A 25,506-nucleotide genomic window follows, 5' to 3' on the forward strand; every position below is an offset into this window, starting at 1 on the left:
TAACTGTTACACCTAGGGCATCACACTGAAGTATCCAAAAAAAGTGATATGTAAAATGCTTTAATTAATTTCAGCCACTGATACTTACTTAGAACTTCATCCCAGTCCATCATTTTGTCACCCACAATGGCACCTCATATTATACCCATCCATATGCAAATCAGCCTTGATCCTATTCCAACAGAAACAGTTCAGCCTGAACTGCCATGCTCTGTCCTCTCTGAAGGGGAACACCAACAACTCAGGCCCAGTTTTCTCTGGTTGGGGTCCATAAGTTGGGTGTAGCTTAGCTCCAGTGGCAAAGTGAGCATGGGCTCCACATCGAGACATACCCATCACACTTAGGGCATCATACTGAAGTATACAGAAGGTGTTCTTTACATTATCTACTAAATTGTAGGTGCTGCTTGAAAGTAACACAGACTTTTATGGAGAATGCCTTCTGCTTGTGCTATAGCTACGACGGGCCTGAGTTGAGATTCGTTTAGAACTGTGCTTTGACCTAATTAGGAAGCGTTTATTAGGTAGGGGCTATGTCCTCCCAAATTATTAAACTATTTTCTAACAGTTGTTACTAGGGAAATGTAGAGGGAAGGCAGAAGCATGCTCAGAAAGAGAAAAACAGACAGTAAAAGTGCTTAAGAGTCATTTTATCGGATATAAAACAAATACAAATCAAAGCTAATATTGAGGCTGATTCACAAAACTATCTACTTACCTAAGCTATTGGATTGCACTCAATTATCCTGTGTTATTAGTATACATCCATGCTTTGTGTTCACAAAATATCAATTTACACTGTAGTGATGTGAGAGGCACTGTTGGATTGTTTGAAGTAGGGCCAACCAGAATTGCTGGAAAATTGGGAAGGGTTGCCCCCGGGAACATTATACCCATGACGAACATAAATGTGGTACTCCAAGGAACCTTTCACAGAACACATTATGGCCCTGCAGAAGATCAGAAAATAAATGGGCCTACTGTCTGTGACCTAATAGGAGCCCTATAGGACGGACCCATTCCCTTTCTCACAAAGGACAAAGAAGTGGACTCTTAGGGTCAGCAGTAAGGTAAGCTTGCTGACATCCTATGTGGTTACTGGGACACAACAAGCTGCAAGAGGTATTGCTCCTCAAGTGACCAGTAACAACTGGACCTGGACTGGACTTTGCTGGTGGCCTCTGCTAAAATAACTCCTGGCCCTTTAATGCTGTTCCTGTGGTCCTGGGATCATTATAAGTGACCTAGACCTCTCTAGAAATCCAGAAGAGAGGGGAGTTGGGGGATATTGGGGCAAATGTGTCCGATTTCAAGGTAAAATCTTTGACTGGGACAAACTCCCTTAGTGTAGTCAAGTGGCCAGCCTGAAATCGCACACAGGTCAACCACTTCCATAGACTATCATTTGCACATAGCAGTTCTTGATGCAATATTTTACTTAAAATATTAAAAGGTTCCAATCACCAGTTCCCCTTATTGGAGTTTGTTGTCACTTTGGTGTCAGTTGGTTTATCAAATTTTGTTCTGTCTTTCTAATAACGTTTTTTTGTTGTTGTTTGGAGTTTTGTCTTTTTTAAAGTTGACAGACTTAGAGTGGTCTTCCCCCAACGTTTCACATGCCTCCCTCAATTTTCTAACCTTCTTTTTGCTGGTTTTAGGACTCTGAGCACTTTACCACTGCAGACCAGTGCTAAAATGTGTGTGCTCCCAGCTAAACATAGGAATATTAGCTAAACCCCAATGTGCATATTTAATTTACCTATAAGTCCCTTGTAAAGTGCAGTACATGTGCTCAAGGCCTATAAATTAAATACTACTAGTGGGCCTGCAGCACTTCTTGTGCCACCCGCTTAACTAGCCCTCTACCTATGGCTAGGCCTGTCATTGTAGAGCCTGAATGTGCAGTTTATCACTGCCACTTCGGCCTGGCAGGATAAGCCTCTTGACAACGTACATCTTCCCTTTTTGTACATATAAGCCACCCCTAAGGTAGGTCATGTACGGCCCACAGGGCAGGGTGCACTGTATGTAAAAGGCAGAACATTCACGTTTTACATGTCTTGGTAGTGAAAAATTCCCAATTTTGTTTTTCACTACTGCAAGCCCTATTTCTCCCATTGGATAACATTGGGATTACCTTAATATATCTTTTAGGTGTAATTACTAATTGTGAAGAAATAGACCTTTCAAGTTTGGTGTCACTGAAGTCATTATTTTAAATCACAACTGATGGTGAAGCTGTATTGTAAGTTATAGTTTAGCAAATGACACTTTTAGAAAGTTGTCATGTACTTACTTTAGCTATTCTGTATCAGCTGCCTGTCTCTGAATGCACGTCTGAGGTGGGTGACAGCTGGGCTTTGTGCATTCCCTTTAGACAGCTACACACAAAGGGCGTTTAGGTGTGACTGATGAGCCATCTACATCCTGATGGATCATGCTGGGCAGGATGGGAGGGAGGGGCTGACACTTACACCTGAAAAGGCTACGTCCTGATCCCGAACAAAGTGCTGCATGCCTCCTTGTTGTGAGTCTGGAGCCAGGGCAGGAAGGGAGGACCTCTGTGCTCTTCAAAGCTTTATTTGAAGTCTCCCCACTTCAAAGACACAACTGGGTATAAGTACTCAACCTCTGACACCATGACTTCACATGAACCCTGAGTGACATCAAAGACTTGAACTACCTGCATCTGCATCTGGACTCTACAAGCTGTAAGTCTGCCCTACCAAGTGGTGCCGCGCGAGTTGTGGACCCTTGGAAGTGTAGCTTAAGGTGCTTCCACAACCAGAACCCATATAGCCTCATCAAAACTGGCTCATCTTCACCTTTGGTTGGATTGGCACTTGAGCATCATTGTCAAAGCAGGGAAATGGTGCCAGCGCATCACACTCTGAACCAGCTCCTTGGCTTCGAAATTGACACAATGCCTGCTGTGGGAGCAGTAGCCGTGCATCACCTCTGGAACCAGCACCTCACACATCGCCACCATTGCGTGGGGAATCTCAACGCTTCTCGCTTACTGTGTGGCTTGACACCGACACATCGCATCGGCTGCACCTCGTCTCTACTTCGACAGCGAAGCAAGCCCGGATCAATGCACTTTGGTTCAGCTGGCCAAAGTGGGTCCCTGTATGTGAACCATGCTCCAACCCAGTTGGCCTGAATTTTTGACTTTGCCCCATTCCAGTTCAACCAGATATCCCATTTAAGCGCTTTATGCTTCCAAGCACTATTTTGCTTTTATTCTTCAAAAATTCTTTAATTCTACGTGATGAATAATTTGTCATTTTGGTCTTCTTTTATTTATAATATCATAATCTATTTTTTTAATCTGGTGTGGAGTCTTTTTGAGGTGTTTTCACAGTGTTATTGTTTGATGTTGCACACATACTTTACACATTGCCTCTTAAGTCAAGCCTAGCTGCTCTGTGCAAAGCTAACAGAGGGGGAGCACAGGATAATTTAGGGTGTGCTGCGACTTACCCTGACTAGAACTGTGTTTCCAGCTTGGACAGTGTATACCTCTGCCAACCAGAAACCCAGTTTCTAACACTCTTTATTACTACTTTGAAACTGTATAAATGCTTTAAACATTGTACAAAGTTAAACCTGCTTGCTCTGTGCCAACGCTATCAGGGGGGCTGAGCTCAGGATAATTTAGTAGCTTTTGGGATTCATCCAGATGGGATAGTGTTATTTGAGGTCGGCAATAATACACTTTCTAACAAACAAATGTTACACATAGGTGGTTGCACTGTGTAGCTATAGTTAGTTCAGTGTCTTGTTGTTTTGCTACTAACTTTAGGGCCATTTGATGAATCTACATGAGGCTTTCGGAAAAAAATGTTCATCCACCTCAGCTCCTTCCTGAAAGTTTTGTGCTGATCCATCAAGCGAGGGCTAAGGAAAAAGGAGGGCTCCCAATACATTGATTTCCCAAAAGCCATGTGGAGAGGGAGGAGGGTGGCTGCCCATGCCAGATTTGGATATAGGGCCTGGCGAGTGGCCATGCCCTGTGGCCAACTTCCTGTTGCATATGGCCATGTGGAGTGTGGAAGTTGGCAAAATATGATCAATCTCCCCAAAATTCCAATGGAAATAAGCAATGGTTAACGTGACATTATAGATAGGTAAGGTAATAAGAATTTACCTTACATTAAAAAGAAGCACAGACACTCACTGAAAAAAAACAAGGATTAAAGTGACCTTATATTTAGTTGTTGAAATAAAGTAAAATCCAATGTTTAAAAAAACAAAAACAAAATACATAGAAACGTGCTAGTTATAGTTTGTTGCGTTAAGTATAACTTGCTTATGAGCTTACTAATTACAACACTTATGACATGTTTCACAGATTATGTTCTAGAATAAGATGACAGAAGAAAACAATTGGGACCATACACACAAAACCTTGGCTATTGTGGAGATATATATGCACATACTTAACGCCATTAGCTCTGGATATAGTCACATATCTTTGATTATAACTGCTGCACAAGAACCAGATAGCATGGTGAAAACCGTACATACCAATCCACAGAGTGTTATATGCTATGAATTACCAATGTTGAGGGAATGGAGGGCATATTAACTCACTCCACGCTGCGACTATTGTGAGCCAAAGTCCCTTCCTCAACAATAGCAATGAATATCATGTTGAACCTTTTGCATCTATGTCGTTGTGTGTGTCAGTGTGTGTGTAAGTGTGTGTGTGAGTAAAGTCATGAACGATCAAATATCTCGACAGTGGCTTCGCTTTAAAAATAAATAATCCTCTTGTGAAACTTGGATACTTGGGAATGCACTGTACAGCATTTCTTCTCCTAATAATTACATGGTCCATGCCACACTAAAAATTACAGGCAACAGAGTCTATCCGAACATGACCCAGTGGTTAATAGCTGTTCTGTCACCAGGTCATTGATCCAAGGAAAATTGTAAGGTAGAAAATATCACCATATCTAAAAATATCCCCCAGCTCAACACTTAGCCTTGGATTTCCCGGACTACTGAGCTTTGAGGACTACATTGCAAGATTTCTGAACAGAGCTGGCCATTCCTGTTTTAAGACTGTTTTGCATTTTTTAGAAATAAAGAAACAAATAGACACAGTTTTATAATTCGTAAATTGAAACAGAACATAAAATAAATTCTGACATTGTCATTGTAAAGAATATTGAACAGAAATGATGCATAATGACAAGAACACTTAGCTGTAGACTAAAACATTATTTTTTAATACATGGTCCTGAAACAATTCCCAAAAATTAAAATGGACACATGTTACATATTGAATCCGTAGTGATACACATTCTACTCTATGTAGTAATGCTTATTACCACCTAATGTCTATAGAAATCAGTATGTTGCAATAACACATTCAGTTATGTTACTAATTTCTGTATGCAAAGCACCTACTCAACCATCGTGCCTCAAATTTCTCAAATGAATTGTGGCTGGAAATCTAATCTTTAAACCTAGACATGCACCTGGTAATTTTAAAGGGGGAGGCACTGGAGCACTATTTGAAACACATTCCTGAAGAGACAGGAACACTTTTAAACATGGATTGGCAAAGCCAATAGGTCTCGCTTATGCAAGATCTATTAACTCTGTCAATATTTTTTAACCAGGTTGTACAGCCAGCTAGCTGCAGTACTGCATGACTGAGAGTAAAAAAAAAGAAAGAAAAAGTGCTCTGACGCACTCAATCAATGCTGGGTGACAACTTTTTTCAAATGCACAAAAGGCTAAATGAAATTCGGAACTTGTTAGCAAATTGCAATTTGCATTTGCACTTCTGTATTTGGAAGGGGCATGTTTAGGGTGTCCCTTCCAAATACCAAATTGGTATGGTATGTTTTACTGTTTGGTTACAAAATTCCAGTCACAAAACAGTAATATTTTACCACCAGTTAGAATTGGTGGTAACCCATTTGCAAATGAGAAGGAGTACCATCAGGACTTCTTTTCCCTTTAAGAATGTTAGAACATATTTTTTTATGAGCAGGCAGTGGTCCAAAGGATCAATGCCTGCCCTTAAAAAATGAAGCTTTATTGTTTCATGTTCTTTTTTAAAACATATCCCATTTTCCTTTAAGGAAAATGGCTACATTTAAAAAACTACAAATGGTTGCTTTATTAAAAAGCAATCACAGACATGGTGGTCTGCTGACCCCAGTGGGCCCCAATCCCTGTGATGGTGGTGATTCCTAATGGCTCACAAATTGTGACCTTCCTCATAAACATTCACTAGTGAGGTCATTTTGCGATCTACTAGGAATCGCTATTGGGGACTACAACAATTCATACATTAGGAATATTGATTTCCTATTTACAATTCAGAGATAATCCCAAATAGGAAATTAGTATTTCTAATGTTTGTACATCTGGTACTTTGCTTTATTTTTAGCCATGCTGAACAGCTGCTGCTCTGCTGAACAACGTGGCTAAAAATACACATTGGCAAATCCAAAAGATCTCACATATGTGTGACGTTCTGAGTTTGCAATGCTATTTTCCTGATGGCAGGCTAGAATTCAGGGGGGTAGTGCAAGCAAAAATACAGGGGTGGTACAAGCAACACAAGAAGAGGACAAATGTTAAGGTGCATCCAAAATGCAGGAGGAAGAGGATTGGAAGATATGGCCAGCAAAACACATGCAGTCTACTGGAGTGTTACAACTAAAAAGAAAATGTACCTCAGAAAGCGCATGAACAGTGGAAGGACCCTGGACTCTGAAAGGAAGCAGTACTTGAACCATGCTTCAGGGGAGGGAGAAACACACAAAGAGGAAGTGAAACCGGCATGCGAGGAAGGAGGCAAGGAAATGAGAGTGATGATGAAGCCAACCAATGGTAAGCATTGGGCAAGCTCTAAGCTGCTTTAAGTTTACAAAATGTCTTGCAAGCGACAGCACATATGCTGTCTCAGGAGAGACCTAAAAAAAAGATGGAGAAGGCACAGAGATAGTGCAATAATGTAGGCTATGATACTACTGGTGACTTTGCAAGGTCTCTGTCAAATGTAGTCAGGCAAATGAGAACATTGAATTATTCGCATCTTCCTTTTTACCTTCGAGGCATCTATCAGTTTTGTTTATCAGGCCTTTCTCAATGGGCTGACAGGCTCTATAAAGTGCATCACATAGATGTATTATTATTTCCCATTTAATCACTTAACACGTTGCTCTTTTCTGCTTTGAAAAGCAGGTTGAGTATGAGTGACAAATACACATCACAGTAAATAGTTTCATATACTTTAGGATTAGCCTTGGCTTGGAATCAAAATATTGCGTAGCTAGAAAACTGAGAGATAAGCTATCTTGCAAGCTTAGTTTCAAATGTGAGTTTGTGACTAGATGATATACACCTGATTTTATATTCTAACAAGGTACCTGTTGGGGCAACAATTGAAAGATTAAGAGAATTGGAAATTTCCATATAATCATTAATGACCAGAGGAAGAAGAAACAATCTGTGAGTGAGTCCAAAATAAATCCCTTAAATAAGTAGTATATAAGCATATGACAAACAGTCCAAGAAGAGCAATACCTGCTGTGGTAGGTGGGCTTTTTATATCAATCTGAAGCTTTAAATATTGGTGCGTTCTGACGCCAAGTAAAATCTTACAATTATCTGTTTCAAACATGTCTCACAAGTGTCTTGCAAGAATCGAGAGTATGGAAGAAACGTTACAAAATATGGGTTTTTACTTTTTCAAACAAACGGGTTCCCTGCGAGCTCCCAATATAAGTGTTCTTGTCGGAAATGTAAAGTGTGTCCGCGTAAAATAATAACTATTTTCATATTTCTAATTTGCAATTTTGCTAAGTTGTTAATTAGGAGTTTTCTTCAGATGTGCACATTTAAAATTGGTGTAGAGTTCATCACATCAATATCACATGTGATCTCTTTAGAAAAACTAATATTCTTATCTTGAAATATGACGAAGAAAAAGACAGTCTATAATTAATTTGTGTTTCTATGTTCCCATTATGTAAAAATCCAACAGGAATACATTATTTTAAACAATGAAAAAAATCTTTTGGACACTGAAACTAAGAATTTTACCTTTTGTGCTCTTCGTTTATCGGCCCTTTGATTTTGATGATAAATTCGGCTGAAGTTGGAGACAATAACTGGCACAGGCAGGGCGATGACCAACACTCCACTTAGAGAACAAATGGAACCAAATATTTTCCCTGCGATTGTCTTCGGCACCATGTCACCATATCTAATGGCAGAAAAATATGAAGTGTGTTACTCTGCGGCAGATATGTACAAAACAGATATTTTAATCATGAATAGTCTTATTACACATTTAAAACACCCACAAACTACAAATTGCTAAAGCTGGTTTAATGACACAGAAAAGCGCCATGCTTTTCTTTTTATGGCAAAATGATCCTTTAAATGTAAACATTAGTGGTGATCATATGTAATGTGATTCCCCTTTTGTAATTGTCTCTTGTTTATTTGTATGTAAAACTTATCTCCTCCTTTTAACAGTTTTTCCTTATAACTCTGCTTTCAAATCACATCATTTTCTCTCCTACATTGTCTTCCTAACAATGTATTATCTCTGTTTTCGGATACTTTATGACTGGAGACTCACAATTCACATTACTTGGAACTTAACAACTACTCAATGCAAAACTATCTGTTATCAATGTCTTGACAAATACAACCCACTGGAATTATTCCACCTTAACATTATGGATTGCAAAAGAGACATCAGATGCCCTGTGATACTCATAACATCGCAGAAAGGGATATCGCAACTTCCTTTAGTCACAACAAAGGCCACTCTATTATTATTTTTCTTTTAATCTTTATTGAAACCTGAGGCTGCCATATGTATTAACCCCTTCGACGCTCATGACGAGCTGGGCTCGTCATGAGGTAGCCTCCTCGCACGCTCATGACGAGCCCAGCTCGTCATGAATAATGGGTTTTTGTAAAGCCCAGCGCAGGACAAGAATATCGACCGCACGCATGCGGTTAAATAGCGGTTTGTAACCTGCATATACAGCTGCTAAGATAAACTAAAGTTAAGATCACATTTACTTTGAAAATAATCACTAATAAGAGGTGTAAGAGTTGCAAGCCCCAACACGGGTGCAGCACTGATCCAGCAATTACTAAGCAAATTTGATAATTCCTCATCACTCAGCTGAGGTTTCCTATGATTTTTATTGCGGCGACACAGAATTAATCACGCCACATGAGGGCAGTCATAATGAGATTCAGAGATGTGTGGAGTAATAATTACATGCAAAGTATGGATGGACTCTTTACAAACATATCTAATCATAAAACAAACTTAAAGTGAAGTTGCAATACAAAATCTAAAAAAACCCTGCCATTTGTAAAGTTATTGTAAGCTCTACGAAGGACAAGCTATACTCTGCAATGGACAGCTCATAACCTCACACATTACATTAGTGACAACATTTCAAACAACATCACAGGTTACAGCTCACTGCTGACATCTCTGGATCCAAGGAATAAAATGGTCCCTTGTCCAACTAGTTTCCTTTACTTTTCAATGTTCCAAAACCAGGCTGTATTTGCTTCTAAAGTTGCAAAAATGAGCAAGGATTGCTCTCTAATTCTTGGAAAATTATACACTCTTACATGGACGAGTGACTAATTCATTCTCCATCTCCTACAGTAGTGCCTCTTAAGACACAACCAGGATTTGTCTGCTCCTAGTATGACAGATTTGTAATCAACACAAAGAAGTTTCATTTCAGTAAATCTGAAAGATCTGAATTTCATCCTAATTTGGGTGTAGTCATCAGAGTGATGTGTTCATCTTTCACGGATGAGAGTGACAAAGTGGGGACTTTGTCTATCCAATCTTTTAGCCTAGTGCAGTGCTCCAGTCAGAGATTGGCTTTTACTACAGGCAGATATGGTAAGCACCACAATTGACAGGTTCTAATTTATAGGCTTTCCATACATGGGACAGATCCTTAGTTTCTATTTTGTTTCTTCCTCTTTGTAGGCATCATGCTTATTAATGGTTCCCTGGGCACAACGGCATCAGAGCTAATTTGGTCAGGTCAAATATTTGGTCCTGTAATGTCTTCCTTCTTCTCAACGTTGCTATTCCAGTATCTCCTTTATTCACACAGAGCGTCCGACTTATATGTTGGCAGAGAGGGAACTTCATGGCAGCAGTGACAGAGCTCCATCCTGGCCAACATTATGGTCTGCCAGCCGATTTAGATTTGGGCTAACCACTCTGTCTCCACCATGGTCAAAGTTCACTGATGGACTGAGGGAATACGTACCTTCAGAGAGTTAGCTGTATGTTCACCCACCTGATTTAGATGGGTGGACATACAGCTATTTCTCAGTGTCCGTCAATGCTAGAAGAAACCTAGTGGTAAGGAGCATTGAAAAGCGCTCAATGACCACCTCGCCATGGCAGCAAAATCCCATGGCAATGTTGGCATTGAGCACTGAAAAGTACTCAATGATCCCTCACCATGGTAGCAAAATCCCATGGCAAGGTTGTCATTGTGGTTTTTTCTCTGCAAAAAGGAAAGCCCACTTTGGGATTCTCATTTTGAAAATAAAAAACATTCTAAACTTGACATACAGCTCTGTCATTTTGGTCCGTGACGGCTTAAAGGAGAATTGAATAACAATCTATGTAGTGTGTGTTGCAATCACAGTCAACACTAGTAATTAGTACCATATAGAAAGACAACTACGTTCCAAAGTAGCAAGATATGAGTTTTTAGAGCATACAGTGAATGTAAAACAAAGAATTGCGCCAAAAGTAATCCAGTAATAGTATATTTATTTCATATACTTGAAATAAATCACAATTTATGCATTTGAAAAGATACAAAGTTGCATGAAGGGGAAATTGAGGGATGGGTGTGCTTGTGGTGGATAGGGATAGGTAGATGTCAGTGGTTGAAGAATATACACAATTTCAATAATTACAAAAACAAACTGGTAAGAAAGACCATTATAGAGAAACCTGTCCTTGCGAATATGTTTATATCATACTATACAGTTTTTAATGCATCAATGCAACTTCAGAAGATGGGGGAGGAATACGGTACAGGCAGCCATGGCCGGTGGTAGGTGTAACTGCAGGGCGGTGACGTAGGGAAGGGGAGGGGCAGGGTGGGGGGTTGTAATGTATGGATTACGGACATTAACAGGTAAGTAAACATATAAATAAATAAAACAAATTTTGTTGCGCGCACTGCATCGCATTTGGTGATGCAGTGCACACAACGAAATTTGTTTTATTTATTTATATGTTTACTTACCTGTTAAAGTCCGCAATCCATACATTACAACCCCCCACCCTGCCCCTCCCCCTCCCAACATCACCGCCCTGCAGTTTCACCTACTACCGGCCGTGGCTGGGTACAGGCCTCGTGTGGGTGGAGAGTGTCAACGTTTCGACTTGACTGGTGCATAAAGGGTGTGTTAAACCTCTGCTGCGAGTCTTCTTCAGGACGGAATAGGGCAATCGAATCCTGGTGCAACAAAGTTGTCTTTCTATATGGTATTATTTACTAGTGTTGACTGTGATTGCAACACACACTAGATAGATTGTTATTCAATACTCCTTTAAGCAGTCAAGGACCAATTTTTTCATTTCCTCATTGTACCCAGATCTGGTGACGATTATTGGGTTACCTCATTATTCTGTAATGGAAATATCCACTGGGCAAGCGGACATTTCTAAATTTGATGAACAATGATTTCCTCCGTCGCCCTAGTGGAGGATCAGCTGTTCAACAAACATTAAATGAGGCCCAGAGTTTTCAACTGTAGTTAAACTAAATCCTGCAAATCTCAAAAGAGAAGGTCCTCTGTTCCTTTCTGAACCTGTAAAAATTGCAACAGATTCACCAAGGTAGGGTGGGTACAACCTTGGGGTTGGTCCTTTTCAACTCTTGGGAAGTGGCCTTGCTTAGACCCAGGACACTTCTTCAATTGGAGACCTGGGAGCAGTTCAGAACATGCTTCTATGATTTTCGCTGCTGACATTAGAACAGGCAATTCTGATTCAGACAGCCCACTCAGTGGCCAAGTCTTACATAAAGAGCCATTAACATGTTTGGCTTTTCTAGCTCATTGAGCTATCCAAATCACCCCTTAGGAGGAACAATATTTAGCCCTGACTCCCTCCAATATTCAGGGAAGACCCAATGTGAAGAGGATCACTCACTTACATATTACCTCTGTCTTAGAATTTCAACTTATCTTGTCCAATTTTTCAAATAATTTGCAGAAGGTTTGTTACTCCAGAGGTGGATCTCTTTGCAAGCCACAGCATCACTGAAATTCCCTGTTATCTCTCCCTGTTTCCAAAGTTGGACGCCTGGAGAGTGAATGCATTGACCTTTCCTTGGGCTTCCCTTCACATGTATGCCATCCCTCCAATATCTCTGGATTTCTGCATCTTAGTGGTGCATTATGGGCCTGAAAGAAATTGTTTCTCCTATTCCCCTGACCAATGTCTACTTCAGAGTCCTCTCCTGCCTCAAAATCTCCATCTATCTATCTGGAAGCTGAAAAGGGGCTCTTCAAGTTCTTGCAGCAACATTCCAGAAATATTTTGTCATTCCAATGGACGAAAATATGACCTATATTGAAGTCTTTTTACTCCTGATGTTAAGGTGAATATCTGGATCTCTGTACTTGTGAACCTAGGAGGGTTCTTCAATTTCATCCCTCTGGGCATGGGTTTCTGTAATATGGAACAATTGGAGAATTGGCCTTTAGTAGATTTTTCTATTCTGTGCCCCCTGCTTTTATCAGTTGTACATTCTTGGGATTTACTTTTGGTCCTCAAGGATTTACAGCATCCACCATTTGAATTACTTTAGGTTGTCTAAAATTTTGAATCTTAACATTTTTGTCTAGTGGCCATTCTTATAGCACACACGTTGCAGGATTTGGGATCATTCTTTTTAAAATCTCTCCATCTGCATTTCTTCTCAGACAGTTTGGTTCTTCATTTGAGAGTAGGTTTTCAACAAAGGTGACCTTCTCTTTTCATACAGACCAGGAGATTGTTCTTCCTACTTTCCCCACTCCTTTCTAAGCTAAGTAAAACAAATGACATCTTCTGGATGTCACCCGGGCAGTGAAACTCTTTCTCTCTCAGTCAGCTGAATTCAGGGTTTGTGAATTTTTTTTGTCAACTCTGTTCCTTTTAAACAGCGTCTACTTCCTTCCTAAGCTGGTGGATCCAAGCTTTTATCTCTCAGGCTTATCAATCCCAAGGAGCTTCTTTACCAGAAACTATTCAAGAATGCTCAACTCACAGAATGCCAGTTTCTTAGGAGAAAGCAGTAGGACCCTCTATTCATTTGTCATGCTGTTACCTGGGCGGTCACTTCAACTTTTCTGAAACACTTCCATTTCAAATTAGTGATTCAAAAATGTTTGAGCTTTGATATTTAAGTTCTAATTGAAACTTTAAAACATCATTTATTCTTCTGTGATTTCTTTCTAATTAAATACATATATGTTGGCATTAATTAGGGTAGCAATTATATGTTAGGTTGCAACCTCTTTAGCTTTAGTACACACTTCAAAGTAAGGTGTGGGAGGAGGTAGGATTGAAATGTAATATCCTGACCTCTTCATTAAAATAAGTTCTGGGAGAAGGAAGGATAATCAGAGTAATTAAGATTACTGGTAAGTAATCAGGACATTAACTCTAAATAGTAAAAATGTAATTTCTAAGTATTTTGCTTGTTCTGATAGTACTGCTCAATATCATGGTAATATTAAATATATATTACATTTTCACATTGTCATTTATGTACTATGCCTGTGTATAGTTGTGCATGTCATTATTCTTTTTTTTGTTGACAGCATTTTTATGGTACAGTGCCACAAGTGCAAAGCAGTGCAAACAACTTCAGCAGATGAGAGGAATGACGAATGGTCCACTAATATAGGCATTAACAAGGGAGTAAAATATACAACCTTTTACACACATTAATATGGATGGCCCAGCCTACTGGGTAGCAGGTTTTTCGGTGGGCGGACAGGAAGTGGTGGTTTCACCGGCCGGTTTTGTTGCTCGGGAACTGACGACCATGTTTCTGCTTGCAGCGCTTCTAAATAAACCGTGCACAAACAAAGGGTTTTAAAATACGCTTTAAAACCATTTATTCATGCGTTGTTTAATCACAGCGCTGCAAGTGGGAAACGTGTCCAGCAGTTCCAGCAACAAACCCTGCCGCCATGGCAGTGAAACTGGCCCCAACTCCACCACCCCCTGAAACGCCCGGCCCTGTAGATAACACTCTGCGGGCTGCCCCGGGTCTACGAAGGGGACCCTCCTAAGAGGGCGGCCCCCCTTAGTGCCACATGATGGCACATAAGGCAGCCACCCAGTGTTTGCGACCCCCTAAGGGTCCGCATGCCCACACCACTTCAAACAGGAGTGGGCGGGGGCGAGGTACATATACCTCTGCCGCCCACTGGGCGCCCTCTTTTCCCGCTGCCCTGATGCCGTTGTGTTGTTGTAGTAAACTGCCACGCATATCCTGCCCCTTCTGGGGATTTTGACAGGGGGGCGGCAATCTAACACAGTGCGAGTAGTCCGGTTGTGTATTGGTCCCTTTGCGCAGAGCCTCCATGCCGTGTTGTTGCCCACGTGGTCCACTGGTAAACCAGGTGTCCGGGTTTTGCGTGAGTGCTGGGTTCGGGTCCTGACGACCATGTTTTTGCTTGCAGCACTTCTAAATAAACCATGCACAAACAAAGGGTTTTAAAATATGCTTTAAATACACTTTAAAACCATTTATTTATGCATTGTTAAATCACAGTGCTGCAAGTGGGGAACGTGTCCAGCGACTCTAGCAACAAACCCGGCCGCCATGGCAGTGAAACTGGCCCCCACTCCGCCACCCCTTGAAACGCCCTGTAGCCAGCCTGGCCCTGCAGATAACACTCTGCATCTTGCCAGTATTGAACAAGGGTCTGAGTCTTGCTCCCGTCTCCAATCTCTAGCAGTAGTAGAGTGATGACTGCTGTACACCAGAACTAATACCATGTATGTGCCAAGGTGAGCCTGAAAACAACAGGCATGTCACTGCCCTGACACACAAGACTGGTCATGCTATTCCCTCATGACCATTACAGTTCCCCTCTCCTCCAATGTCATCTTCCTCCATTTTGCATTTATTGGTGGAATTAATCCTAACATATTATGATATTCTGTGTTTTTGTCATCCTTAACTATTATCTAAGCAGCTTAAGCTGCCTTTTCTGGTGTTAGGCGTGAGAGGACGGAATGAGGTGACACTGAAAGAAACATGTGGCAGAATCTGTAGCCTCACTGGCCCTTCGCTGTAACCATGCCCTTGTGTGGTGACAGCAGCTTTTAAAGGGATGCCTGACATTGTGCTCTTAAATCATGAGCAATTTCTTCACCCTCCAGCACCCACTGCGTCATTGCACCCGCCTGCAGCTGGTCAGTCAGTGATTGGACCTGGTGGGTTTCTGTTGACTGCAAAATAAGTGTTGCTGTTGGTGAATTTCGTATGCACAGCTAACTACTTGCTTCTAAATCTGGAATGTGTGATCCTTCCGTTCCATAAAAGCCATGTTTGCAGATCACGGAGCATTTCATTAACTCTGAATCCGGAGTGAGTGTATTCTTAGATCTGAGTAGGTAGAGTTTAGATGCAGGAATCTAAGATACATACTTGAAATGGGGCGCTGAATGACGCCATTACTCTTTTCCTGTTCGGTCAAAACTTGACAAATCAATAAATCATTATTTGGGAGATTGGTGGACTTTCAAGGACCAATTATCTTTCATCCTCTTGATGATAATAGGAAATAAGTACCCCAATTCATCATACCAGACATCGTACTTGCTTACCTCAAGGACAAAGGATTTCACCAGCCTCTAAATGTGTATTTCGTCTGTTTTCTCCATAATACAAATTGAGAACTATCCGCACACTTGCTTCCTGCCCCAGGATCATTGGCATAGTAAGGACCTCAAATTGCTGTAGTCCAAAATAAAGACTTTAAAGGGGGTCGCTGCCATTTGTGCTTCACCACAATGAATACTATCACCATAGAGGTGCAGTTAGACTGGAACGTGCCTTCAGCATCCTAGTAGTAAATTGGGGGGACTTCTGAGCTGACAGCAGAGGGAAGTAGTAAATGGGGGGGACTTCTGAGCTGACAGCAGAGGGAAGTAGTAAATGGGGGGACTTCTGAGCTGACAGCAGAGGGAAGTAGTAAATGGGGGGACTTCTGAGCTGACAGCAGAGGGAAGTAGTAAATAGGGGGACTTCTGAGCTGACAGCAGAGGGAAGTAGTAAATAGGGGGGACTTCTGAGCTGACAGCAGAGGGAAGTAGTAAATGGGGGGACTTCTGAGCTGACAGCAGAGGGAAGTAGTAAATGGGGGGACTTCTGAGCTGACAGCAGAGGGAAGTAGTAAATGGGGGGACTTCTGAGCTGACAGCAGAGGGAAGTAGTAAATAGGGGGACTTCTAAGCTGACAGCAGAGGGAAGTAGTAAATAGGGGGGACTTCTGAGCTGACAGCAGAGGGAAGTAGTAAATGGGGGGACTTCTGAGCTGACAGCAGAGGGAAGTAGTAAATAGGGGGACTTCTGAGCTGACAGCAGAGGGAAGTAGTAAATAGGGGGACTTCTGAGCTGACAGCAGAGGGAAGTAGTAAATAGGGGGGACTTCTGAGCTGACAGCAGAGGGAAGTAGTAAATAGGGGGACTTCTGAGCAGACAGCAGAGGGAAGTAGTAAATAGGGGGGACTTCTGAGCTGACAGCAGAGGGAAGTAGTAAATAGGGGGACTTCTGAGCTAACAGCAGAGGGAAGTAGTAAATAGGGGGGGACTTCTGAGCTGACAGCAGACGGAAGTAGTAAATAGGGGGACTTCTGAGCTGACAGCAGAGGGAAGTAGTAAATAGGGGGGCTTCTGAGCTGACAGCAGAGGGAAGTAGTAAATGGGGGGACTTCTGAGCTGACAGCAGAGGGAAGTAGTAAATAGGGGGACTTCTGAGCTGACAGCAGAGGGAAGTAGTAAATAGGGGGACTTCTGAGCTGACAGCAGAGGGAAGTAGTAAATAGGGGGACTTCTGAGGTGAAGGTAGCTGGCAGTAGTAAATAGGAGGGACTTCTGAGGTGAACGTAGCTGGCAGTAGTAAATAAGGGGGACTTTTGAGGTGAAGGTATTGGGCAGTAATAAATAGGAGGGACTTCTGAGGTGAAGGCAGAGGGCAGTAGTAAATACGGGGACTTCTGAGGGGAAGGCAATTTGCAGTAGTAAATAGGGGGCTTCTGTAGTGAAGGTAACAGGCAGTAGTAAATAGGGTGAACTTCTGAGGTGAAGGCAGAGGGCAGTAGTGAATACGAGGGACTTCTGAGGGGACAGCAATGGGCAGTAGTAAATGGGGCGACTTCAGAGGTGAAGGTTGCAGGCAGTATTAAATAGGGGGACTGCTGAGGCAAGGGCAGCGGGCAGTAGTGAGTTGGGGGACTTCTGAGGTGAAGGCAGCGGGCAGTAGAAAATAGGGGGGCTCTGAGGTGAAGGCAGCTGGCAGTAGTGAATTGGGCGACTTCTGAGGTGAAGGCAGCGGGCCTCTGTCACTTCAGGAACGATGCTGTAATCAATAGGCCGGGTGAGAAGGGCCCACACTTTGTGCATTTATTCCCATAATTAGGCAAAGACTGATAAGCTTTGTGGACTTCTACTTGTGACAGCAGCACCGCAGTATGCCAAAAGTGCACAGGAGCTTGTTTGACCTCTGTATGCTGCACGTTTTTACGTACAAACCCCATACCAGCACAAATAAAAGCAACCTAGTGGGCACACAATCACATTTCAGTATAAAGCAAACACTGCAACCGGGCCAAACTTCACAGGCAGGCTGACTGATTACCATTTTTATTGCAAAGAAACTGAGCTGCCTGTATATTAGTAAGGTTTAGATTTGCAAATTAAGTACTGCACCATATCTGTGCAATAAAATATTTGCAGGTTTCCTAGGCAGCAGTACAACCCCTGTTTTTTATTTTGCGATCACTTTTACACATCAGCAACAAATGAATTCCAAAATTAGTCTAATAACAGCACTACCTACAAAAGAAGCTAAAAGCTTCCCTACAAGCTACAAGTCTCCACCACATTTACTTCGCAAATTAGCGGGCAGTTGACTCTCCAGATGCAAAAATCAATTACATTGAGACTCTCACCCACCACAAAATGAAGAAATGGCCTCATCATTTTCCCAAAGTACCAGTTTCAAGTAAAAATCACTGCCAATCAAGAAACTCTTCAGCCATCAATAGCTGGGCCTTGACATGAGCATAAATCTGCCTTCTAAAGCAACAGATGAACAATACAGCTTCTGATCGGCATTTAAAGTTGCCACTATGGAGGCACTGTTCTCAACTCCCCGCCCCCTCATTAATTTCCTTTGTCATTTTCATTTGTATCTACTGCCAAATTCTAGCATTCACAGATAAAAGTTTGAATTTGAAGAAGAGTTGGGGACAAATGGTGAAGATTTAGAGGTACTGAAGAAGGTCATAAATATAAAGAATTGTGAGGACAGAGGGATTTAGAGTGGTGATAAGACACAACATGGGGCAGAAGTAGGTGGTGGGGCAGTTCAATTACACAATTGTTAATTAATGTTTGTGTTTATAAAGTTGCAAGACTTTTCATCTGCAAAATTAGCATTTTTTAAATAAAACTTTGCAAGCTTGTTAAAAAAGGAGAACAATATAGCAAAAATAAGCTTTGCAGAAAAAAGTGGTATATACCCCATTTTTTGTTGGAGAATTCTCTAAAAAAGAATTTTGCAGAAAAGTTCTTCTACAAAAAAGTTTTTGTAAGAATTTCACAACCCTTTGCAGGTGAAATGTACATTTCGCACACCCCTTTTTCCATTATTGAAGTGCCCTACGGTTTGACAAAAAATGACTCGAAAGAGGCGCTTGTCACGTTCTCCCAGTATACTGTGAGAGCTAGATCAGGGATTTATGGGTTCTGAGCTCTCCTATATTTTTGACAACTGTAAATTGGCAAACTGTCTTTGACAAAAGGCCTTTGGAACAATCTATTTAAAACCCTGTACATGTCATTAAAGGTCCATCCACTGATCCCTTATAAGGTGTTGCCTGCTCCCCTCTCTATAAACTGCAATTTCATTCTGTAGGTCAGATGGATTTCTGCGAAATGTGGCGATGTTCACATTGGAAACCCAAAAATAGATAAATTAGGTACCAGCGCACATAGCCTCCTGGAATTCTGTCAGAAAGTCAATGCTGAAGAATGAAGTACATGTTTACAGGTGACTGAGAAGAGGTTCAGACCCCTGGTGCACAAATACAGAATCTCTCAGGACAAAAGAGCATTGAAGCATAATCTACAAGGTATTGGCGCATGGATGCTGTGACATAGGAGCCTTTAATTTTAAACCCTGTATTAGGTTTGATACATTGATAATCCTGAAGGGGTCTTGGCATATTAAGGGCGTGGCACAGCTGCACATGGCTGAATTTACAAGCAAATACAGTGGTAGCTGAGCGGTACTGTAGATTGGGGTTGGACAGAAAATAGGCCCGGCCACAGGTGGCCCAATCAGGCATTTGTTGAGTGCGACTACTCACCCATAAGGGTCTCAAGGTAATAGGGGTGGGAGGGTGCTAGGGGTAGTGACCCCCATTAGAGAATCAGATAGCAAAAAATGTTGTGCACATTTGCTATACATGGCAGTTGTAAACATCTAAAGCTGTTTAAGGGGTGCTCAAGGTATGGGAGACTGCATGCAATTGTGCTTGCAGCAGGCAATATTTGCCATAATATGATAGAAATCAACAGTAAACGCCAGCCCACTTGCCCATGAAACAGGCTTACAAACAGCCCAAAAACCACTCCATACCTTGATCAGTGAGACCGGCCCATTGGGCACTGCCCGATTGCCTTATAGGCCAGTTGGACCGTCGACTGGCATTGTTTTGTTGCGTGTGATACATCATGCTAATTCCTGCTAGTATTGTCTATATGAAAATGCAGAGTTGCTGTAATGATCCTGGCTCCAGAGAACTCAGGAACTGTGGCAACAGCTAGTATCACAATTAAATCAAGAATGTATTCTGGTCTGAAAAGAATAAACCTGCTGGCTGATGTCCTTTTTCATTGTTTCTTTTTGTACTTATGGTTTATGGAATATTAAAGCTGAGCTAATTTAAGTGAATTAATGAGCCATTCATTCTTGTGACAGGAATGATCCCATGCCTTCACCCTTCTTTACATCACTTAGCTACCCTATCTAACCCAGCGGCCTGTGCAATTCAAATTCAAAAGGGATCTAAAGGAAATGAGGGAAGATGCATCCTAGGATATTTGTCAGTAAAATCCCTGCTGTCACGTGCCTCTGTTGGTTTGTGGGACATTCAAAGATTGTGTGAGAAAGGATACTAGACTCCATTGCTTTTGAAGTGGAATGGACTAAAATGGTTGGAGGTGGGTAGAGCTGGATGGCAGAAAGGAACTCATTTGCTACTAAGCAGTTCTTGCTTATAATGTTTTTTTTTCTCCGTTTTTTTATTAAAAGCCTGTAGGGGCACTTTTAGTTACACTAGCCTCACTCACAGAATAGAAACGTCATCACACAGTAGTAAAAGTAGGAGTGTGGAGTGTGGAAAATTCCTGTAGACTGTTTTACGCTCTCTCGTCAAGGACATGCTAATTTTCCTTTTACAATGCATACTCTGCTTGAATATTTTAAGATTCTCCCCATCATCCCAGCCTCATCACACTAGCCCACTTGTTTATGCCACGTCACTAGGTTCTAGTGTCACACCAATCTCTACTACAACCAGCACCACCACCACACCTGCAGGTCAGCCTCAATTGTAATGTTGATAGGCCTTAAACCAGTTTATCTGTGTGACTTGGAATTGGAGCCCTTCTACAATGTGGGTACTTCATTCAGGACCGATGTTCACACCCCTAGAGACATTCAGACCATATGCACTGGCCCTGACGGCATCCTGCTCGTCATTGTTTTGCCTTGGGTTTACCTCTCTAGTCTCGTAGCCAATGCTATAGTTGATGGTGGTCAGCATGTGACTTAGTCCTTAAACTCTGACAAGATTTTATAATATCATGCTCTTTTTCTATATCATATAAAGATAGGGCTACCCTCTCCTCCAGAAATGGAACACGGGTTATAAACAATATTTGCACAACAATGGTGTTCTAGGATTTACTGAGCTACACATTTGTGATTTATTTTGGCCAAAGTTCTCTTTTATCACTGACTCAAATATGGAGAGCACCTAGAGGAATTAATAGTCCTCTTATATAACAGACAATGCATGGGGCTTGGAGCATTTCATACCTAAATATTTGTAAAAAGAAAACAAAAATCACATATGTTATACCCACGTTAATGAGGGTGGACCATAAATAAACCTTCACTGTGGCATATGTGTCAGACTTAATGCAAGGTGCCAGTGTATCACACTAACTGTGATACACTGTGCTACCTACACCAGATGGATGTTTATTGTGCTCCCTAATGTGCTCTTTTCATTGCCTTGCAACATAAGGCCTTTTCACATTTGTTTTCAAAGATACAGTCTTCCTTTTTGCTTATCCTGTGAATCCCTAACCTGGTTGTTTTTAGTTTTATTTAGTTTTTATTACATTTTTCTGTTTTTACTTAAATGTTTTGCTGACATTTTAGTTCTTTATTTTTTTAATTGTAGTGTTCTCGAATTGGCTTGCTGCAGACATTTTACCAGGGTTGCCACCTCAATCCAGGTCATTACGGACACTGCTCTCAGTCCTGGACTTTTGTGTGTTAACATAATGCTTTCTGAGGTTTTTAAGCTAGTTTTGCTTTCGGTGAGCAAATCAGAATAACCTGAAATCTATAATTGGTAAGCAAAAATGTCTGCATTGTTGACAGTGTCTGTTATGACTGATGGAGGTGGTTTAATGATAGTCAGTCCAGCAAGGAGAAACAATAGAATTCTATGTGTGTGGTGTTAATGTGGTCATATTTCCTCATGTCCCTAATGTGGTGTACTGTGGCATGTAGGATGTCCTTAAGAGGGCCCAGTGTGGAATAAGAGACCTTGGATAAGGTCATTACCACAATCCAAATGTGAGGGTATGAAGGGCTAAACAGATGCTCAGTAGTCACTTTCTGGGTGGCATTGCTTCACTTTAATCTAGGTTTTATTTAGTTGTTGCTTATTGTTTTTGACAAATTGCACACATTCAGGTCTACCATGGTTAAGCTTCAGGTAGGGGATGAGGTCCAAGCAGTGTTTGAAGCACTAGATGTTGGGAACAGAGGAGAATCCAAATATAGTCCTGTGCCTTTTTCAGATCGGGGATTTTTTTGTTGGTATTGGTGAATGGTCTTCATTTAGTGGTTAAAGATAACAGGGTACCACATTGAACCCTGTGGAATTCTGCATATGAGTGGGGTCTTCTGGGACCTGGAGGTCCCCATTTGCATGAACTCGTGTCTGGATAAATAGGATGAGAAACAGTAATAGGGTTTAGAGTGAATTCCATTCGAGACTGCAGGGTGTGGATGAAGGTAGAGTTGTTGCCAGCTATTGGCAGCTGAGCGGTACAGTAATATCAGGAGGAGGTACAGTAAGATCAGGAGGAGGTACAGTAAAATCAGAAGGAGGTACAGTAAGATCAGGAGGAGGTACAGTAAGATCAGGAGGAGGTACAGTAAGATCAGAAGGAGGTACAGTAATATCAGGAGGAGGTACAGTAAGATCAGGAGGAGGTACAGTAAAATCAGGCGGAGGTACAGTAAGATCAGGAGGAGGTACAGTAAAATCAGGGGGAGGTACAGTAAGATCAAGAAGCAGGGCTCATCTTTATCTGTTGTTTTCAAAGGGTGTTGTCTTTGATTTGTGAGGTAACATGACAGTCAAATGTGTTCATATTTCATAAGGGCTGCAGCTAAGGGTTAAATCATTTGCAATCACTTTTTCCTTAAATGTGAGATGAAGCTCTATAATTCTCCTCAGCATCCTTCCCCAAATGTTTGCATCTTCGGTCTTAACCAGCATTTCCAGAGTTATCACTTGGCAGTCCTGCTAATGCTATAAAAGACCAAAGTTGAGCGTCTCGATTGTCACAATCTATTTGCGTTGGACAGTGACGCTCTTGGAGTGCAGGGCACACCCCGAAGGCCTTTGTGCACACTGTTGACAAGCAGGCCTTGCCCTTCGGGTGGGTTAGAAGAATGAAAGAGCAACCATACACGCATTTAATTTTTTGTTCTAAATGACAGCACAACACATGCTTGATAAATGTGACCTATAATGAAGCGATTAATTAGGTGGTAATGCCCTCTTTGGAAGAGTTAACAGCTGTTAAATGTCCACTAGTTGAAAAAAGGCACAGAACTAGAGTAAAGGACAATTAAAAGCTATTCCTGCCCGGCAGTATTAGGGCGCTGAGTCGTCGGAACCAGCCTCCAACCTCTCGCCCACCCACACGCATGCATTGTAAATGTCCCCATCTGCGTCCTTCTCCCAGCTTCGTACTTCTGCTAAAATTAGAATACATGCATTAAAAAGATAGCGTCCATAATCTAGGCTTTCTGAAAGGCTAAGCCAATGTAGCATTCAAGTAAAACTGCTATTAATAAAAAAAATGTTTTCTTTATCCTGTTTTGCCAAAGGCCTGACCTTGAAACACTTCAACCATTCAACAGGTTTAATGTTTTCAAAAGTAGCTCTTTTTAAAGACATCGGAAAGTGGACCAGCAGTGTATCCATACTTTATCTGCACACACATCTTACCAGGGATCCCTTAGCAGGCTTAATCAAGATGGGCACATTTTTTTTCAGAATGCACAAAAAGGCAGAATCGGTAAATTTCTGCGTTGGATGATAGTGGCGTCCCTGGGAAGGTTTGTGGTGGTGGTGTGGGATGAAGGGGGATGGGGCTGATAATGAATGGGATTTTTGGCGGTGTCCCATCGTTAATGACCAGGGTGACCCCGTGTACCACTTCCATACATCCCACCAACAGACAAAGCTGCAGCCACTAAAGACAGACACCGCTCTCAGATTGGGAGCAGCCATGTTGTTCCTTTTACATTTCACGTTTTAGCTACACTTGAATTCCCTAAAATTATTTGCTTTTTCCAAGAGAATGTGTTTCTGCAGTATTTTTATTCAACATTTTACTCATATATAGTGCGTGGTATGAAAAGAATCACTCCTATCTAGATGTGAGAGCTCAGTTTGTAAGTAGGCCACGGCGGAGAGCTGTGAAGTTCCGGCCAAACCAGGCCAGTAGGTCATAAAGTGATATGGATCACTTGCTCATCCAATCCTTGGACTCTCTGCAGAGCACACAGAGCAATGGCCTGGGGATCATGATTATATTTGGCAGAGTTTGAAGGAGGTACACCGTTGACAAAATATTGTCATGGAGAAAGTTAGAGAAAATGCAGTGTGTCCTGGTGGTGAAGTGAAGGAGATGCAGGGAAGTATGAGCAGGCGTGAGTGAAAAGAGGGTGATGAAGAAGAAAGAGACGAGGCATGAGATATGCAGACTAGGGGGCAGATTTACAAGGTTTGGCGCATCTCTGCAAATCAGCAGGGATGCGCCAGTAAACTTCTGACACACAAAACTACCCGTACACCACCACGGATGCGCCGCATTTACAATGCGGCACACCGTGGCACATGCATAGGAGATGTGTGTCATAACTACCTGCGTAAGGTTGGCGCAATGCTAGAGTCGTGTAGCAGGTGCGATGGAACTCCAGCACTGTTCCAACCCGGCCTATCTCTGTGTCTCGCCTTACGCCTGCTTTAAGCAAGAGCAAGGTTTTGACGCAGCCGCGTTGGAAAAGTGACTTACTGAAATCTTGTAGATTTCACGCAGGCACTTTTCTGAGGCTTTCCTGCGATGGACCGCCCACACTGCGACGGTACGCTCACATTATACCTGCATCAGGTATAATGTGGCGTACGGGTTTCCATGCAGGCTGCATTACAGGCTGCATGAAGAACATGCCCAGGTCCCCATTCCTTGGCTGAAAGCCAATTCACAGCTCTCAGACCAATCACAACACTGCAATGCAGCCTTGTGATTGGCTATTGGGAGCCTGGGAGCTGGGTGCTTCCTGTATCCTGCTGCAGGACCGGAACAGGAAGAATAGGACAGAGGAGAGGCGGCTACCGGCCGGCCTTCACAGGTAAGTGTTTTTTTATTACGTTTTTTTCGCCCCAGGGCTTCCTGCCCCACCCACCACCCGAATCCAATAAAAGCCGCTACTGGCTGGGAGTTGGGGGTTGCTACAGGTAGCCTATTTGGGCCAAATTCAATATAGAATGGTCTGAATACAGGAAACACCAATTGGTTTCAGTAATCTGACTGGCCACCTTTCAACGAAACAAAACTGTATCGCTACGTTTAGAACATACTGAATAGTTGCTGTGCAGCCAACAAATAA

General features: G+C 42.0%; 1 protein-coding gene across 1 annotated transcript in view; it reads right to left on the reverse strand.

Annotated features, from left to right (window-relative positions):
• The window catches only part of KCND3 (potassium voltage-gated channel subfamily D member 3), a 1,064,259-nt gene that overhangs the window by 310,672 nt on the left and 728,081 nt on the right, over positions 1 to 25,506 (reverse strand). Inside the window, exon 2 of the mRNA XM_078641269.1 lies at positions 8,074 to 8,236. Coding sequence (XP_078497395.1) covers positions 8,074 to 8,236 — 163 coding nt within the window. The remainder of the gene's footprint in view (positions 1 to 8,073; positions 8,237 to 25,506) is intronic.

The sequence above is a fragment of the Lissotriton helveticus genome, chromosome 5_1, assembly GCF_964261635.1.
Source record: "Lissotriton helveticus chromosome 5_1, aLisHel1.1, whole genome shotgun sequence".
Lineage (NCBI taxonomy): Eukaryota > Metazoa > Chordata > Amphibia > Caudata > Salamandridae > Lissotriton > Lissotriton helveticus.